This window comes from Notolepis coatsorum (assembly GCF_963971535.1).
Source record: "Notolepis coatsorum genome assembly, chromosome: 13".
Classification (NCBI taxonomy): Eukaryota; Metazoa; Chordata; class Actinopteri; order Aulopiformes; family Paralepididae; genus Notolepis; species Notolepis coatsorum.
The window spans coordinates 653,751-673,286 of NC_140177.1; the positions used below are offsets into that span (position 1 = coordinate 653,751).

Below are 19,536 nucleotides of genomic sequence, written 5' to 3' on the forward strand. Positions count from 1 at the left end.
GTAGAATGTAGTGGGTAGGAGGTAGGAGGTAGTGGGTAGGAGGTAGTGGATAGGAGGTAGTGGGTAGGAGGCAGGAGGTAGGGGATAGGAGGCAGGAGATAGTGGGTAGAAGGCAGGAGGTAGTGGGTAGGGGGTAGTGGGTAGGAGGTAGTGGGTAGGAGGTAGTGGGTAGGAGGCAGGAGGTAGTGGGTAGGAGGTAGTGGGTAGGAGGTAGTGGGTAGGAGGCAGGAGGTAGTGGGTAGTGGGTAGGAGGTAGTGGGTAGGAGGTAGTGGGTAGGAGGTAGTGGGTAGGAGGCAGGAGGTAGGGGGTAGGAGGTAGTGGGTAGGATGTAGTGGGTAGGAGGTAGTGGGTAGGAGGTAGTGGGTAGAAGGTAGGAGGTAGTGGGTAGGAGGTAGTAGGTAGGAGGTAGTAGGTAGGAGGTAGTGGATAGAAGGCAGGAGGTAGTGGGTAGGAGGTAGTGGGTAGTGGGTAGGAGGTAGGAGGTAGTGGGTAGGAGGCAGGAGGTAGTGGGTAGGAGGTAGTGGGTAGGAGGTAGGAGGTAGTGGGTAGGAGGTAGTGGGTAGGAGGTAGTGGGTAGGAGGTAGTGGGTAGGAGGTAGTGGGTAGTGGGTAGGAGGTAGTGGGTAGGAGGTAGTGGGTAGAAGGTAGTGGGTAGGAGGTAGTGGGTAGGAAGTAGTGGGTAGTAGGTAGGAAGTAGTGGGTAGTGGGTAGGAAGTAGTGGGTAGTGGGTAGTGGGTAGGAAGTAGTGGGTAGTGGGTAGGAAGTAGTGGGTAGTAGGTAGGAAGTAGTGGGTAGTGGGTAGGAGGTAGTGGGTAGGAGGTAGTGGGTAGGAGGCAGGAGGTAGTGGGTAGGGGGTAGTGGGTAGGAGGTAGTGGGTAGGAGGTAGGAGGCAGGAGATAGTGGGTAGAAGGCAGGAGGTAGTGGGTAGGGGGTAGTGGGTAGGAGGTAGTGGGTAGGAGGTAGTAGGTAGGAGGCAGGAGGTAGTGGGTAGGAGGTAGTGGGTAGGAGGCAGGAGGTAGTGGGTAGTGGGTAGGAGGCAGGAGGTAGTGGGTAGGAGGTAGTGGGTAGGAGGTAGTGGGTAGGAGGTAGTGGGTAGGAGGTAGTGGATAGAAGGTAGGAGGTAGTGGGTAGGAGGTAGTAGGTAGGAGGTAGTGGGTAGGAGGTAGTAGGTAGGAGGTAGTGGATAGAAGGCAGGAGGTAGTGGGTAGGAGGTAGTGGGTAGTGGGTAGGAGGTAGTGGGTAGGAGGTAGGAGGTAGGAGGTAGTGGGTAGGAGGTAGTGGGTAGGAGGTAGGAGGTAGTGGGTAGGAGGTAGTGGGTAGTGGGTAGGAGGTAGTGGGTAGGAGGTAGTGGGTAGGAGGTAGGAGGTAGTGGGTAGGAGGTAGTGGGTAGGAGGTAGTGGGTAGGAGGTAGTGGGTAGTGGGTAGGAGGTAGTGGGTAGGAGGTAGTGGGTAGGAGGTAGTGGGTAGAAGGTAGTGGGTAGGAAGTAGTGGGTAGGAAGTAGTGGGTAGTAGGTAGGAAGTAGTGGGTAGTGGGTAGGAAGTAGTGGGTAGTGGGTAGTGGGTAGGAGGTAGTGGGTAGGAAGTAGTGGGTAGTGGGTAGGAAGTAGTGGGTAGTAGGTAGGAAGTAGTGGGTAGTGGGTAGGAGGTAGTGGGTAGGAAGTAGTGGGTAGTGGGTAGGAGGTAGGAGGTAGTGGGTAGGAGGTAGTGGGTAGGAAGTAGTGGGTAGTGGGTAGGAGGTAGTGGGTAGGAAGTAGTGGGTAGGAGGTAGGAGGTAGTGGGTAGGAGGTAGTGGGTAGGAAGTAGTGGGTAGGAGGTAGTGGGTAGGAAGTAGTGGGTAGGAGGTAGTGGGTAGGAGGTAGGAGGTAGTGGGTAGGAGGTAGTGGGTAGGAAGTAGTGGGTAGTGGGTAGGAGGTAGTGGGTAGGAGGTAGGAGGTAGTGGGTAGGAGGTAGGAGGTAGTGGGTAGTGGGTAGTGGGTAGGAGGTAGTGGTTAGGAGGTAGTGGGTAGTGGGTAGGAGGTAGGGGGTAGTGGGTAGGAGGTAGTGGTTAGGAGGCAGGAGGTAGTGGTTAGGAGGTAGGAGGTAGTGGGTAGTGGGTAGGAAGTAGTGGGTAGTGGGTAGTGGGTAGGAGGTAGGAGGTAGTGGGTAGGAGGTAGTGGGTAGGAGGTAGTGGGTAGTGGGTAGTGGGTAGGAGGTAGTGGTTAGGAGGTAGGAGGTAGTGGGTAGTGGGTAGTGGGTAGGAAGTAGTGGGTAGTGGGTAGTGGGTAGGAGGTAGGAGGTAGTGGGTAGGAGGTAGTGGGTAGGAAGTAGTGGGTAGTGGGTAGGAGGTAGTGGTTAGGAGGCAGGAGGTAGTGGGTAGGAGGTAGGAGGCAGCAGGTCTCACCAGAGGCAGCTTCTCCAGCAGCATGTCCACCATGGCCCCCTCCCCGTACTGCTGGAAGGCCTCTGCCTTCTTGGTCATCTGCTCCGCCTCGGCGCGACCCTTGGCCTCCACGGCAAACGCCTCTGCATCGCCCCGCATCTATGACATCATCACAATACGGTGGTATATAAATCCCACAACAGTCATTCATTCATGTGTCTAGTATTGATTAAAAAAAAAGAAATCTATGAAAGTCATCCATGATTGATGATCGTGGCATATCATAGAATAAAACAACTTTTATTTGTCCAGTATTCTTCCTTATGTATGTATTGTGGTTGCAGTAGAAAGGATGGAGGGGAGTTTGCAGAGATCTTTGACTCACTCTGATGGACTCAGCCTCAGCTTCAGCCTCCATGATCATCTGCGAACTGGACAGACAGACAGACAGACAGACAGACCAGTGTCAGAGCAAAGAGTGAAACCAAATTATGCTGGTTTCAGCTGTCCAGACTGTGGTGGTTTCAGCTGTCCTGACTGTGGTGGTTTCAGCTGTCTGTCCTGACTGTGATGGTTTCAGCTGTCCTGACTGTGGTGGTTTCAGCTGTCTGTCCTGACTGTGATGGTTTCAGCTGTCCTGACTGTGATGGTTTCAGCTGTCTGTTCTGACTGTGGGGGTTTCAGCTGTCTGTCCTGACTGTGGTGGTTTCAGCTGTCCCGACTGATGGTTTCAGCTGTCTGTCCTGACTGTGGTGGTTTCAGCTGTCCTGACTGTGGTGGTTTCATCTGTCCTGACTGTGATGGTTTCAGCTGTCCTGACTGATGGTTTCAGCTGTCTGTCCTGACTGTGATGGTTTAATCTGTCCTGACTGTGGTGGTTTCAGCTGTCCTGACTGATGGTTTAATCTGTCCTGACTGTGATGGTTTCAGCTGTCTGTCCTGACTGTGGTGGTTTCAGCTGTCCTGACTGTGATGGTTTCAGCTGTCCTGACTGTGGTGGTTTCAGCTGTCTGTCCTGACTGTGATGGTTTCACCTGTCTGTCCTGACTGTGGTGGTTTCAGCTGTCTGTCCTGACTGTGATGGTTTCAGCTGTCTGTCCTGACTGTGATGGTTTCAGCTGTCTGTCCTGACTGTGATTGTCAAGTTTGTTCTTATTTTCCCCACTTGAAGGGCTCAGGCAACGTGATCAAGGATGGATATAACTCTGTGACTTCTTTGACCTTTGTTTGTCATTTATTTGGTTGACAAATGGTTGTCTCAATAGCAGTCACAATAGCAGGTTATAAACCTGAAAGGGTATGAAAGGAAATGTTTCAACATCAACATAAATACATAGGCTATAATAATACCATAAATTATAGTTAACATTAATACATTTGGGCATAGTTAACATTAAGAACATTCATTCAGCATTTACCAATACATTTGACATTTTGTATTATTCTTATTATATATATACCATATAACATATTATATATATATATTTATCTATTTATTTATTATTTATTTATATATTTATCTATTTATTTATTATTTATTTATATATATATATACCACATATAACCTTTAATATATATATATATACAACATACCATATAAAACCTATATTATATATATAGTATTTACTTATTTATTTATTACACCAATCAACATTGTTCTTTAAACTTAACCATGTCATGAATGTCATGCATCAAAATGTTCAAACAATATATTCAAAAACTGCCAGACATTACAGGCCTACAGAAACACCATTTCCCAGGGTGCACTGGGGCCGCATGTCAAACATAGCATGGTGAGCAGAGCTAACATGCTACAAACATTTCATGTTGAGCAGAGCTAACATGCTAACACAAGCAAAGCACATGAACAGAGCTAACATGCTACAAACATTTCATGTTGAGCAGAGCTAACATGCTACAAACATTTCATGTTGAGCAGAGATAACATGCTACGAACATTTCATGTTGAGCAAAGCTAACATGCTAGTTAATATGCTAGGGAGCTAACAGCTAACACAAGCAAAGCACATGAACAGAGCTAACAGAGCATATATCATAAAGCAAGCAGGGCACATGCACATTTAAGCAAGCAGGGCACATGCACATCTAAGCAAGCAGGGAAGGTAAAAGTGAACATACCATTGGGTCATCACGTTCCTGGTTTGATTGCAGCTTAACTCATTTAGCACAATGAGCTGACTCAATGACTCTGAATCATGGACTGCAATGAGCAAGTCCTCTGGGCTGCCCCCATATATGCCAGATGGTAAACCAGTCAAGCCCTCCCATGCTGCCCACATAGATGCCTGATGTAAATTATTCTCTTTTTACCCTTAAATTTCATTTAATTTCTGGTTTACCTTGAAAATAGTTGCAAGGAGTACATTTGATCATTTAGGGGACATTTAAATTGTACCATTTGTTTTGGATAAATAATATATGTAATTTTTAGTCAATAAAATACATTTGGCTCTCTTTTCTCCTAAAGAGTTCAACAGTGATGGTTTCAGCTGTCTGTCCTGACTGTGATGGTTTCAGCTGTCTGTCCTGACTGTGATGGTTTCACCTGTCTGTCCTGACTGTGATGGTTTCACCTGTCTGTCCTGACTGTGATGGTTTCACCTGTCTGTCCTGACTGTGGTGGTTTCACCTGTCTGTCCTGATTGTGATGGTTTCAGCTGTCTGTCCTGACTGTGATGGTTTCAGCTGTCTGTCCTGACTGTGATGGTTTCAGCTGTCTGTCCTGACTGTGATGGTTTAATCTGTCCTGACTGTGATGGTTTCAGCTGTCATGACTGTGTTGGTTTCATCTGTCCTGACTGTGATGGTTTCAGCTGTCTGTCCTGACTGTGATGGTTTCAGCTCCTGACTGTGGTGGTTTCAGCTCCTGACTGTGATGGTTTCAGCTGTCTGTCCTGACTGTGATGGTTTAATCTGTCCTGACTGTGATGGTTTCATCTGTCCTGACTGTGATGGTTTCATCTGTCCTGACTGTGGTGGTTTAATCTGTCCTGACTGTGGTGGTTTAATCTGTCCTGACTGTGGTGGTTTCAGCTGTCCTGTCTCCCCCCCCCTCACCGCTGGGCCTCAGCCAGTTTCTCCAGACGGTATTTCTCTGCCTCTGCCGGCTTCTTGACCTTGGCCTCCAGCTCCATCTCCTTGCGGGTGATCTCCTGCTCCTGGAGCATGATCTGCTGAGAGCGCTCCACCACCTTCACCTGCATCCTCTCCTCCTCGATGCGCTGCTTGGTCTTCGCCACCTGGGAGAGGAATCATGGAAATCACGTGGAAAATCAATGTACTGCTCAGATAGTCCTAACAGTGTTTATTAACACTTTGGATGCCAGCGTTTGTCGTTTGTTCATGCCGACCTTTGAATGCCACCAACTCTATATAGCGTTTGTTTGTCGTATTTTTTTTTATTGGCGATTTGAATTCATATTTCATCAATCGAGCCTCAGGTTAGTGTTGCAGACTCTCTGAGCTCAATTGGGAAGATACCGCCCCCTATCGTCTCTCCCTGTGTAACTGCACCCCATTAGTTTAGACTGATGGGGGGGGGCGGGCCAGCCTCCTCATGTTACTTTTCCGTCAAGCCAACTTGTAGCGGCCTCTGCTTGGGTCCGCTTCCAATGGCAGTCGGGGAGTGATTCTGTACGCGCTCCATCCAAATAATCGTCTCCACACCTTGAGTTCCGTTATCAGATACCGACGTGATATCCGATTTATTTAGAAAATGTATGGGTTACATGGGAGAGGTGATCAAAGCGATCCTATTTCCTATAATGGTTCAGAGCCTATCTAAAATGTTCTAAACGATCCTAAGCGTCCTAAAGCGGTCAGAAAATTCTATGCTTTCCCCGTCGGCTACCAACCCACAGCTGATCCCTATCACCCATTTAATGATCTCCGCCGTGCCGTGGGCTGATCCACCTGACAGGTGCAGGTGATCCGCCCACAGTACAACAGAGTCCACCCAACTGGTTACACAGATAATCATAACATTCCCATAAATCATATCCTTCTATTGGAAATAATAATAACAATAATGATAATAATAATACTAATAATAATAATAATAATAATCTATAACAAAAAACACTCATTCGGCCTTTACACAACTGAAGAGACCAAGTGACCGTCGGCCCGGAAAACGCGTGGAATATATATTTACAGTACCCAATGCTGAATCAATAAACACGATCGATATTTGGAATGGCGATCAGTAATTGGAATAATTTTTTTGGAGAACATCTGATCTGAGGTAAGGAATCTATTTTACCAGTCTTGGGATAATCAGAGCTTTTTTCACAGATATATCAACGTATCCCATATGTGTGTGTGTGTGCGCGCCGCTGATCAGGCAATGAGAGAATCTATATTTCAGCCCGCTTCTATAGCGTGCATAAGAACACATATACTATCGATAATCTAGCGTTTATTTGAAAACGATTCATAAATAGGCCGAAAAATTACAATGTTTTTGTGTATTCCAGAATATTCCAGTAAAGGGCGATTATCACAGAATCTATATATTTTCCTGAAAAACGAGGGCTTTTCAAAATGCTATAAAACGGAAATGAACCGATTAAAAAAAACAATCCGTTTCGACAATGTTGACTGCAAACAAGTCATTGATAAGCGACGGGCAGATTAGACACATAGCCATAATTTAAGACAGAGATTATGCGTTCACAACGTTATCATTGAAGTGGGTGGTGGCATTTAACCACGTTTTACCATGTTCACCAGTGGTAATCAAAGTGTTAAGAGTCAGAATAAACAGTGTTTATTATGAAAAATCAGATAGTCCTAACAGTTCTCAAGTTCTCCAGCCGTTAGTTCTCCAGCACATGGCAGCAGTCTGTGCCCACGGTTGTGGCGCCTGATGGCTACTGGCAGGAAGAACTGGCTGAGGCTGAGTTTGTGGTGAGTCGTGGGGGGATGAGTCTATGGCTGAACGTGCTCCTCATCCTGGTAAATATAAATATATATATCACACTATGAATACAGGTTTAACCCTTTCACTACCACACTACAGAAGGTTAACCCTTTACTATCACACTACAGATGGAACCGTCTGTAGTGTGATAATGATAACCCACTACAGATGGAACCGTCTAGTAGTGTCGCAGTGAACGGGTTAACTGTACCTGTAGCTGGTAGGCCATCTCAGACTCTGCCTTCTTGGTGTTGACCTCGATGTCGTAGGCTGCCTTCTTCAGCTCGTAGTCTCTCTGGGCCTTGGCCATCTCTATCTCATTCTTATACTGAGCCGAGATCTTCTCCTGCATCGCACGAGCCTCCTGCAGAGAGGGAGAGAGGGAGTGGGAGAGAGAGAGAGGGAGAGAGGGAGAGAGAGAGAGAGAGGGATGATGAGAGAGGGAGTGGGAGAGAGGGAGTGGGAGAGAGAGAGAGGGAGGGAGGAGAGAGAGAGGGAGAGAGGGAGAGAGAGAGGGAGAGAGGGAGAGAGAGAGAGAGAGAGAGGGAGGGGGAGAGAGAGAGAGGGAGAGAGAGAGAGATGATGACAGAGAGAGAGAGAGATGATGAGAGAGAGGGATGGGGAGAGAGAGAGAGGGAGAGAGAGAGGGAGGGATGATGAGGGAGGGATGATGAGAGAGAGAGAGAGGGATGAGGAGAGAGAGGGATGAAGAGAGAGAGGGATGAGAGAGGGGGAGACGAAGAGAGAGAGAGGGATGATGAGAGAGAGAAAGAGAGGGATGGTGAGAGAGAGAGGGAGACGAAGAGAGAGAGGGATGATGAGAGAAAGAGAGGGACAAAGAGAGAGAGGGATGAGGAGAGAGAGAGGGACAAAGAGAGAGAGGGATGAGGAGAGAGAGAGGGAGACGGAGAGGGATGATGAGAGAGAAAGAGGGATGAAGAGAGAGAGAGGGGATGAGGAGAGAGAAAGATAGGGATGAAGAGAAAGGGATGATGAGAGAGAGAAAGAGAGGGATGGTGAGAGAGAGAGGGAGACGAAGAGAGAGAGGGATGATGAGAGAAAGAGAGGGACAAAGAGAGAGAGGGATGAGGAGAGAGAGAGGGACAAAGAGAGAGAGGGATGAGGAGAGAGAGAGGGAGACGGAGAGGGATGATGAGAGAGAAAGAGGGATGAAGAGAGAGAGAGGGGATGAGGAGAGAGAAAGATAGGGATGAAGAGAAAGGGATGATGAGAGAGAGAAAGAGAGGGATGGTGAGAGAGAGAGGGAGACGAAGAGAGAGAGGGATGATGAGAGAAAGAGAGGGACAAAGAGAGAGAGGGATGAGGAGAGAGAGAGGGACAAAGAGAGAGAGGGATGAAGAGAGAGAGGGATGAGAGAGAAAGATACGGATGAAGAGAGAGGGAGACGAAGAGAGAGAGAGGGATGATGAGAGAGAGAAAGAGAGGGATGGTGAGAGAGAGAGAGGGAGACGAAGAGAGAGAGGGATGATGAGAGAAAGAGGGACAAAGAGAGAGAGAGAGGGATGAGGAGAGAGAGAGGGATGATGAGAGAGAAAGAGGGATGAAGAGAGAGAGAGAGAGAGAGAGAGGGGGGATGAGGAGAGAGAAAGATAGGGATGAAGAGAAAGGGATGAGGAGAGAGAGAGACAAAGAGAGAGGGAGAGAGAGAGAGAGGGATGAGGAGAGAGAGAGATAGAGAGGGAGACGAAGAGAGAGAGAGAGAGAGAGAGGAGGAGAGGTGCGTCACCCTGATGACAGCGTCCCTCTTGTTCTGAGCCTCTCCGATGCGGGCGTCCTTCTGCACCTGTGCGGTGCGGGCCTTCCCCAGGGAGTGGAGGTAGTCCTGGAGACAGAGAGGAACACACTTCAGACTCTAACCCTAACCCTTCCCCAGGGAGTGGAGGTAGTCCTGGAGACAGAGAGGAACACACTTCAGATTCTAACTAGGGCTGGGCGATATGGCCCCTAAAGGATATTGCGATACACGATATTGCGATATTCCTCAAAAGCACTTAAAAATGCTTGATTTAACCCTTTGATGCATAGTCACGCCAATATGATGATTATAATAGTCCCTGCAACATATGCGTTAATCCATGAAGATGCTTTCAAAAATAATTTAATGAAAAGTTAAAAAAAATAAAGGGTTAACCTTCTGTAGTGTGGTAGTGAAAGGGTTAACCCTTTGCCGTGTGGCAGTGAAAGGGCTAACTTTCCGTATTGTCACAGTGAAAGGGTTAAACCATTTGGCAGTGAAAGGGTTAACCGCGTATGAGAGTGCATCATCATCACCTGGTCATCGTGGAAGTCTTTGAGCGTGTAGCTGACCACACTGATCCCCATGTTGAGCAGGTCTGACGAGGCCACCTTGAACACCTCCTCCGAGAACTTCTTACGGTCCTTATAGATCTCCTGCAAGAGGTGGGGATGTGAGGTGGGGATGTGAAGATGTGGGGATGTGAGGTGGGGATGTGGGGATGTGAGGATGTGGGGATGTGGGGATGTGAAGATGTGGGGATGTGGGGATGTGGGGATGTGAAGATGTGGGGATGTGAAGATGTGGGGATGTGGGGATGTGGGGATGTGAAGATGTGGGGATGTGAGGTGAGGATGTGAAGATGTGGGGATGTGAAGATGTGGGGATGTGAAGATGTGGGGATGTGGGGATGTGAAGATGTGGGGATGTGAAGATGTGGGGATGTGAAGATGTGGGGATGTGGGGATGTGGGGATGTGAAGATGTGGGGATGTGAAGATGTGGGGATGTGAAGATGTGGGGATGTGAGGATGTGGGGATGTGGGGATGTGAAGATGTGGGGATGTGGGGATGTGGGGATGTGAAGATGTGGGGATGTGGGGATGTGAGGATGTGGGGATGTGGGGATGTGGGGATGTGGGGATGTGAAGATGTGAGGATGTGGGGATGTGAAGATGTGGGGATGTGAAGATGTGAGGATGTGGGGATGTGAAGATGTGAGGATGTGGGGATGTGAGGATGTGGGGATGTGGGGATGTGGGGATGTGAAGATGTGGGGATGTGGGGATGTGAGGATGTGGGGATGTGAGGATGTGAAGATGTGGGGATGTGAGGTGAGGATGTGAAGATGTGGGGATGTGAAGATGTGGGGATGTGAAGATGTGAGGATGTGGGGATGTGAAGATGTGAGGATGTGGGGATGTGAGGATGTGGGGATGTGAGGATGTGGGGATGTGGGGATGTGGGGATGTGAAGATGTGGGGATGTGAAGATGTGGGGATGTGGGGATGTGGGGATGTGGGGATGTGAAGATGTGGGGATGTGGGGATGTGGGGATGTGGGGATGTGAAGATGTGGGGATGTGAGGATGTGGGGATGTGAGGTGAGGATGTGAAGATGTGGGGATGTGGGGATGTGGGGATGTGGGGATGTGAAGATGTGGGGATGTGGGGATGTGGGGATGTGAAGATGTGGGGATGTGGGGATGTGGGGATGTGAAGATGTGGGGATGTGGGGATGTGGGGATGTGAAGATGTGGGGATGTGGGGATGTGAAGATGTGGGGATGTGGGGATGTGAAGATGTGAGGATGTGGGGATGTGGGGATGTGGGGATGTGGGGATGTGAGGATGTGAAGATGTGGGGATGTGGGGATGTGGGGATGTGGGGATGTGAAGATGTGGGGATGTGGGGATGTGGGGATGTGAAGATGTGGGGATGTGGGGATGTGAAGATGTGGGGATGTGGGGATGTGAAGATGTGGGGATGTGAGGATGTGGGGATGTGAAGATGTGGGGATGTGGGGATGTGGGGATGTGGGGATGTGAAGATGTGGGGATGTGGGGATGTGGGGATGTGAGGTGAGGATGTGAAGATGTGAAGATGTGGGGATGTGAAGATGTGGGGATGTGAAGATGTGAGGTGGGGATGTGAAGATGTGGGGATGTGGGGATGTGAAGATGTGGGGATGTGAGGTGAGGATGTGAAGATGTGAAGATGTGGGGATGTGAAGATGTGGGGATGTGAAGATGTGGGGATGTGAGGTGAGGATGTGAAGATGTGGGGATGTGAGGTGGGGATGTGGGGATGTGAGGATGTGAAGATGTGGGGATGTGAAGATGTGGGGATGTGAGGTGGGGATGTGGGGATGTGAGGATGTGAAGATGTGGGGATGTGAAGATGTGGGGATGTGAGGTGGGGATGTGGGGATGTGAGGATGTGAAGATGTGGGGATGTGAAGATGTGAGGATGTGAAGATGTGGGGATGTGAGGTGAGGATGTGGGGATGTGGGGATGTGAAGATGTGGGGATGTGAAGATGTGAGGTGAGGATGTGAAGATGTGGGGATGTGAGGTGGGGATGTGAAGATGTGGGGATGTGAAGATGTGGGGATGTGAGGTGGGGATGTGAGGATGTGAGGATGTGAGGTGGGGATGTGAGGATGTGAAGATGTGAGGTGGGGATGTGAAGATGTGGGGATGTGAAGATGTGGGGATGTGAGGTGGGGATGTGGGGATGTGAAGATGTGGGGATGTGAGGTGGGGATGTGGGGATGTGAAGATGTGAGGTGGGGATGTGAGGATGTGAAGATGTGAGGTGGGGATGTGAGGATGTGAAGTGGGGATGTGGGGATGTGAGGATGTGAAGTGGGGATGTGGGGATGTGGGGATGTGAGTGAGGATGCACATTTAGCCAAAATATGTTGCCAGAACAAACTAAAAAAAGAATCACCCCCAGACCGCGTCTATGCTTTCTACAACGCCACTCGGTTTCCGCGTTGCCGTTTTGCGCTCTGATTGGCCGAGCACGCGCATGCGCATGAGCCGCGACAAGCTCCTCTATCTAAACTCTGCTTAAGCTCCAGGAGAGAGGAGAGAGGCTGAAAAGCCGCAGTTCTTGCCCGACTGATGGGAGCCGAATCCCGGATCCGATTTTTCTGATGAATACCCCCAAAACATGGAGGTCCTGAACGCAATTTATACAAATGGAAGTATTGATTACGCCGTAACGAATCATTAAAAAAATATACCGTTAACTGGAATATGTTGTGTGTGCCTTTACGCATATGTTGGATTATGTAATTGGTTTGTCATGACAAACTAATAAAAAATCACATCGCCGGCTTCGCGGCTGCGTTGCCGGTCCGCGACAAGACCGCTTGCTCCAGCGGACACCAGAGCTCGGGTCTCCTCTCTCCTGGAGCTTAAGCGGAGTTTAGATAGAGGAGCTTGTCGCGGCTCATGCGCATGCGCGGCTTGCGCGTGCTCGGCCAATCAGAGCGCAAAACGGCAACGCGGAAACCGAGTGGCGTTGTAGAAAGCATAGACGCCCCCAGACCACCATTACCTCCACAGTCAGGTTTCAGTTTCAACTGTATTTGAACAGGGACAGCACACACATTAATGAACATAAATATAAATGTGTGAGACAGTGTTAGCCAAAGCTAATTTTCAACTGTTGTCCCTGGGCCTGGTGTTAAAAGGCCGCTAAAAAAGAAAGCATAACATATATGGCATACAGGTAAGAGAACAGGTTAAAAACACATCATGCCAAATATTTACATCATCAGACATGTACAGGTGGGCTACGATGGTTCTCTGATGGACCGTTCACCCCCAGACAACCAGTTGTTCCAAACTAGAGAGAGCCGGTATAGACTTAGGGGCACTTGTGTTTAATCAATATCGCAAAGGCAAGGACAAAGATAAAAAGTCGATGTATATCTGTTAAAGGGGCAAAACTATGGAATAACTTTGACAAAGAAGTAAAAATGTGTAGTTCGCTACATACTTTTAAGAAATTACTCAAATATAAGGTGATACATAAATATAAAACCTCATTATTAATTTATCCTAATTATATTTGATCTATGACATAACTGTATTCAAATAGTGACAAAGGGGGGGGGAAAAAGAAAAAGAAAAAAACATATATATAAAAAAAGAAAACATAAATAAATGTGTATACATTTTCTACATAAAACTATGAAACGTTTGTAACCTTTGCTAAATGATGTACTGAATTATGTTTTTTTTTTGTATTTTTTTGTGTGTGTAAATAGTGTAATGTAACAAGGGTAGGCAATTATAAGCCTCGGCTTCAGCTTACACCTAAAAAAAAATAAAAAAAATTTAATGTTCTACTACTATGCTTTGTAAAAGTAGACAAAAAAATAAATCATTCATTCATTCATTCATTACCTCCACAGTCAGGTGGGCTATGATGGCCCTCTGGTGGCCTTCCAGAGTCTCCAGGGCGATGTGAGCGATCTCCGCTTCAGACTTCCCCATAAACATCTGACAGGCTGCGGCCAGCATCTGTTTATTCTGCCCCTGGATCTTCATCTACGGCACAAGATAAGATAAGATAAGACAAGATGAATGAATGAATGAATGAAAACTTTATTTAGCTTCTTCCCCCAGGCCATCAGAACACTGAACTCTCACACACAAGTACACATGAGCACGCACGCACACACACAGACAGACAGACAGACAGACAGACAGACTTTAATTGTCACTTTAATTTAAACAAAATGGAAAGGTCACTTTAAAGGAATGAGGAATATAAAGGTCACTTTAAGGAAAGAACCGATGTGGTTCTTGTATAGTATAGTTTAGATATAGTAAGTATAGCATAATGACAGAGTTAAAACTGTCTATTGTATAGTAGTGTACATAGGACCCAGTGCCTTCTCAGGAATTTAGCATGTCTAATTTTATCATGCATCATCTTATGTCTTCTTATTACCTTTTTTTTTTTTTTACGTCTATTTTATTATTAGTATTATTGCACAATCGATGCAGGCATGACCACCCGCATTTCACTGTATGCCCTGGTATGTATGTGACAAATAAACCTCTTGAATCTTGATATGGGACCACCCAGACCTGGGCTATCCCTGTGACAGAGATGACTGTATAGTGGGACACAGACCTGGGCTATCCCTGTGACAGAGATTACTGTAGTGGGACACAGACCTGAGCTATCCCCGTGACAGAGATGACTATATAGTGGGACACAGACCTGGGCTATCCCTGTGACAGAGATGACTATATAGTGGGACACAGACCTGGGCTATCCCTGTGACAGAGATTACTGTAGTGGGACACAGACCTGGGCTATCCCCGTGACAGAGATGACTGTAGTGGGACACAGACCTGGGCTATCCCTGTGACAGAGATGACTATATAGTGGGACACAGACCTGGGCTATCCCCGTGACAGAGATGACTATATAGTGGGACACAGACCTGGGCTATCCCTGTGACAGAGATGACTGTATAGTGGGACACAGACCTGGGCTATCCCTGTGACAGAGATGACTATATAGTGGGACACAGACCTGGGCTATCCCTGTGACAGAGATGACTGTATAGTGGGACACAGACCTGGGCTATCCCTGTGACAGAGATGACTATATAGTGGGACACAGACCTGGGCTATCCCTGTGACAGAGATTACTGTAGTGGGACACAGACCTGAGCTATCCCCGTGACAGAGATGACTATATAGTGGGACACAGACCTGGGCTATCCCTGTGACAGAGATGACTGTATAGTGGGACACAGACCTGGGCTATCCCTGTGACAGAGATGACTATATAGTGGGACACAGACCTGGGCTATCCCTGTGACAGAGATGACTGTATAGTGGGACACAGACCTGGGCTATCCCTGTGACAGAGATTACTGTAGTGGGACACAGACCTGAGCTATCCCCGTGACAGAGATGACTATATAGTGGGACACAGACCTGGGCTATCCCCGTGACAGAGATGACTATATAGTGGGACACAGACCTGGGCTATCCCTGTGACAGAGATGACTGTATAGTGGGACACAGACCTGGGCTATCCCCGTGACAGAGATGACTATATAGTGGGACAGAGCCCTGGGCTATCCCCGTGACAGAGATGACTATATAGTGGGACACAGACCTGGGCTATCCCTGTGACAGAGATGACTGTATAGTGGGACACAGACCTGGGCTATCCCTGTGACAGAGATGACTATATAGTGGGACACAGACCTGGGCTATCCCTGTGACAGAGATGACTATATAGTGGGACACAGACCTGGGCTATCCCTGTGACAGAGATGACTATATAGTGGGACACAGACCTGGGCTATCCCTGTGACAGAGATGACTATATAGTGGGACACAGACCTGGGCTATCCCTGTGACAGAGATGACTATATAGTGGGACACAGACCTGGGCTATCCCTGTGACAGAGATGACTATATAGTGGGACACAGACCTGGGCTATCCCTGTGACAGAGATGACTATATAGTGGGACACAGACCTGGGCTATCCCTGTGACAGAGATGACTATATAGTGGGACACAGACCTGGGCTATCCCTGTGACAGAGATGACTATATAGTGGGACACAGACCTGGGCTATCCCTGTGACAGAGATGACTATATAGTGGGACACAGACCTGAGCTATCCCTGTGACAGAGATGACTATATAGTGGGACACAGACCTGAGCTATCCCTGTGACAGAGATGACTATATAGTGGGACACAGACCTGGGCTATCCCTGTGACAGAGATTACTGTAGTGGGACACAGACCTGGGCTATCCCTGTGACAGAGATGACTATATAGTGGGACACAGACCTGGGCTATCCCTGTGACAGAGATGACTATATAGTGGGACACAGACCTGAGCTATCCCTGTGACAGAGATGACTATATAGTGGGACACAGACCTGGGCTATCCCTGTGACAGAGATTACTGTAGTGGGACACAGACCTGGGCTATCCCTGTGACAGAGATGACTATATAGTGGGACACAGACCTGGGCTATCCCTGTGACAGAGATGACTATATAGTGGGACACAGACCTGAGCTATCCCTGTGACAGAGATGACTATATAGTGGGACACAGACCTGGGCTATCCCTGTGACAGAGATGACTATATAGTGGGACACAGACCTGGGCTATCCCTGTGACAGAGATTACTGTAGTGGGACACAGACCTGGGCTATCCCTGTGACAGAGATTACTGTAGTGGGACACAGACCTGGGCTATCCCCGTGACAGAGATGACTGTAGTGGGACACAGACCTGGGCTATCCCTGTGACAGAGATGGGAACTCCATGACGGGTGTAGACCTTGTCACTCTTCACATTCAGAGTCAGGGTGTTCAGAGAGATCCTAGAGAGAGAGAGAGAGAGAGAGAGGGGGGAAGGAGAAAGAGAGAAGTGAGGATGGGGAGAAGAGAGGGGTGGTTCAGTTGAGACGCCGCCCCCCTCAGGACCACCTCCTAGTTGAGACTCCGCCCCCCTCAGGACCACCCCCTAGTTGAGACTCCGCCCCCCCCTCAGGACCACCTCCTAGTTGAGACTCCGCCCCCCTCAGGACCACCCCCTAGTTGAGACGCCGCCCCCCTCAGGACCACCTCCTAGTTGAGACTCCGCCCCCCTCAGGACCACCCCCTAGTTGAGACTCCGCCCCCCTCAGGACCACCCCCTAGTCGAGACGCCGCCCCCCTCAGGACCACCCCCTAGTTGAGACGCCGCCCCCCTCAGGACCACCTCCTAGTTGAGACTCCGCCCCCCTCAGGACCACCCCCTAGTTGAGACTCCGCCCCCCTCAGGACCACCCCCTAGTCGAGACTCCGCCCCCCTCAGGACCACCTCCTAGTTGAGACTCCGCCCCCCCTCAGGACCACCCCCTAGTTGAGACTCCGCCCCCCTCAGGACCACCCCCTAGTTGAGACTCTGGATGATTTGACGGCAGACTGACCTCTGGAGCCTCTGGATGCAGGGAATCACGAACACAGTGCCGCCCGCTATCATCAGGGGAGGAGAGCGACCGACCCCTGGAAGAGAACGGGAGGGAGGTCGTCACTCTGGGCTCAGACGACAAGAGTTTTCACATCCGGTTGAATCACACACGTAATAACACGGTAGGCCGAGAGCCTTGGATGCTGGTCTAGCAAGCTGGAATTTTGGCAACAGTAGACAGTGTTCTAACCGTTAGACAGTGTTCTAACCGTATTCTGCATGTAAATTATAGGTTAAATTCTTGTTTTGGCATTTTTAAAGTTAATATTTTAAACAGCATTTAGAGTTTGGATGTTAAGTTGTGAGCGACGCACTGCTCTGTTGTTCTATTAGGTAGTTTAGAGCTGTACTTTGTAAAGAAACTCAAAGTATTAATAGCGATACACTGCTCTGTTATATATTTTTTATTGAAAGATTTTATCACACTTTTTACTGTCTGTTCTATTTTATAATTTTTAGCCTATTTTTTAACTGAATCAAGCCACACTTTTCTACTCTATCTAATCTATTCTATTTTATTATTTGTATTACTGAAAAGGTGTGATTTATCTTACCTTGCTACCTCTCTATCTTATTTTTTTTATAAAAATGTTTATGCTTGCTTATGCCTGTACTTTTTACTGTTGTGAAGCACTTTGAACTGCAATTTCTGTATGAAAAGTGCTATACAAATAAAGTTATTATTATTATTAACTGTTTGACCCAACAGGTAATCCATATGCTCCACGATACATCTAGGAATATGTAGAGATTTTTTTTTTTTTTTTTATCCACTTTTTCTCCCATTTTCTATTTTTCTCCCATCCCAATTTCGTATTATCCAATTCTACCCTCCCCTGTCTTGAACGTTGCTAGACTATGCCTCCCACTGGTCGGCTGTAGTGAGGATAGAAGCCTTGCATCACGTGTCCCCTCCGGTACACGAGGAGGCAGCCTGTCGCATCTTTTCACCGCAACAGCTCGAACTCTCAGTGGCGAGGAGTTACGCGTGAGAGGCTCACGCTGCCCCTGCTACTTCCTGCTTCCGCCGCACCGGCGTCACCAAACCGACCTGTAGGAGTCGCTGTCCACAACGTCCAATCCCCACCCACCGGCTTTCCCACCCTCTAACACTTGCCAATTGTGTTAGTATGTTTGGTAAACATTGCACTTAGTCTATCAGTGTAGTGTATGTGTGTAGGGGCGGGGACAAATAAGAATTTTCTTCTTCCTGTTCCTTTCGGACATGGAATTTAGTGGAGCATATTAATATGTACTGTTGGACTGTAATAATGCTAATAATGTACAAATAGATAAAAATGAAATGAAATATTCCTCTTCTCAGTATAATCAGAATGTTCTCATGAAACAGAGAGTGATTACCTGACACCACCATCGCCTCGTTGGGGCCACAGGTGTAGAACATGGCCACTGATTCTACCTGAAGACTGTAGGAAATAATAACAAAGGTTATTAGGTTTATCCTGGGTTCCACACGACATGCACATCACACTACACCTCATTATTACAGTACATAGCATATATTAATTACATTTGTGTAGAACAATGAATACAGTCTAGTGAGGAACTGGTTTTGGTGGTTAAGAGTGAGACACACTTAGTGGTTAAGAGAGTCAGTCACACTTAGTGGTTAAGAGTCAGACACGTATCTATCACCTCACCACAGTGTATCTATCAGAGTATCTATCACCACAGTGTATCTATCACCACAGTGTATCTATCAGAGTATCTATCACCACAGTGTATCTATCACCACAGTGTATCTATCAGTGTATCTATCAGTGTCTTATCAAGCGGGCAGAAAAGTGGCAATTTTTTTACTTGAGCTTGAGGACTGCATACTTTTTTTGCAAACCAAAACAACATACTTTATACTTATAGCACATGCATGAGCCTGGTCTCTTTTGAAAGATGACATTCTGAAGTTTCCGATTCCGAAAATTCACTTTTAGTGCTAACGTAATAGAGTGACATAGGTCTGAACTTGAGTTGTAGACAAACTTGTTACTCAAGTTTTTCTCTAGTAGTTAGTAGTCCAGAGGTAGTATTTCCCCAGAAGGTGGTATGGCTTATAAATCCATACGGACCCATAGCCTGAAGCCTTATGTAGTACATGTCCAAATTTCATAAAGATCCATTCAGAAATGAGTGATTAGGAGTGATTTTGGTAAACTGTGTACAAAAGAAAAACTGAGTTTTCTCATAGACTTCAATTCATTTGGCTGTTTTTCTCTTCCTGTTTTCACTCGTTCGTTTTTTGTTTGTTTTTTAGATTCATACATCCCCACATGGTGTTTCATTGGTAAGCCACACTCATTGGCTACAACGATCCACTATCATTTTCGAGATCGGATCTAGATTGACGGAGCTACTGCGCCAAGAGTCGGGAGTGGTATTTTGCGCAATACCGTGTACTTTGCACAAGCCTCAAATACCGGCATGTAACTCGAGAACCGCTG

General features: G+C 47.6%; 1 protein-coding gene across 1 annotated transcript in view; it reads right to left on the reverse strand.

Moving 5' to 3' along the window:
• flot1a (flotillin 1a) overlaps window positions 1-18,482 on the reverse strand; it is a gene marked incomplete at both ends in the record, with an annotated part of 40,843 nt that extends 22,361 nt beyond the window's left edge. The window contains 10 exons of the mRNA XM_084327043.1: window positions 2,381-2,518; window positions 2,745-2,790; window positions 5,438-5,619; window positions 7,513-7,665; window positions 9,049-9,144; window positions 9,594-9,713; window positions 13,477-13,620; window positions 16,355-16,445; window positions 17,037-17,112; window positions 18,440-18,482. Coding sequence (XP_084183169.1) covers window positions 2,381-2,518; window positions 2,745-2,790; window positions 5,438-5,619; window positions 7,513-7,665; window positions 9,049-9,144; window positions 9,594-9,713; window positions 13,477-13,620; window positions 16,355-16,445; window positions 17,037-17,112; window positions 18,440-18,482 — 1,089 coding nt within the window. The remainder of the gene's footprint in view (window positions 1-2,380; window positions 2,519-2,744; window positions 2,791-5,437; window positions 5,620-7,512; window positions 7,666-9,048; window positions 9,145-9,593; window positions 9,714-13,476; window positions 13,621-16,354; window positions 16,446-17,036; window positions 17,113-18,439) is intronic.
• Between the last annotated feature and the right edge of the window lie 1,054 nt (window positions 18,483-19,536).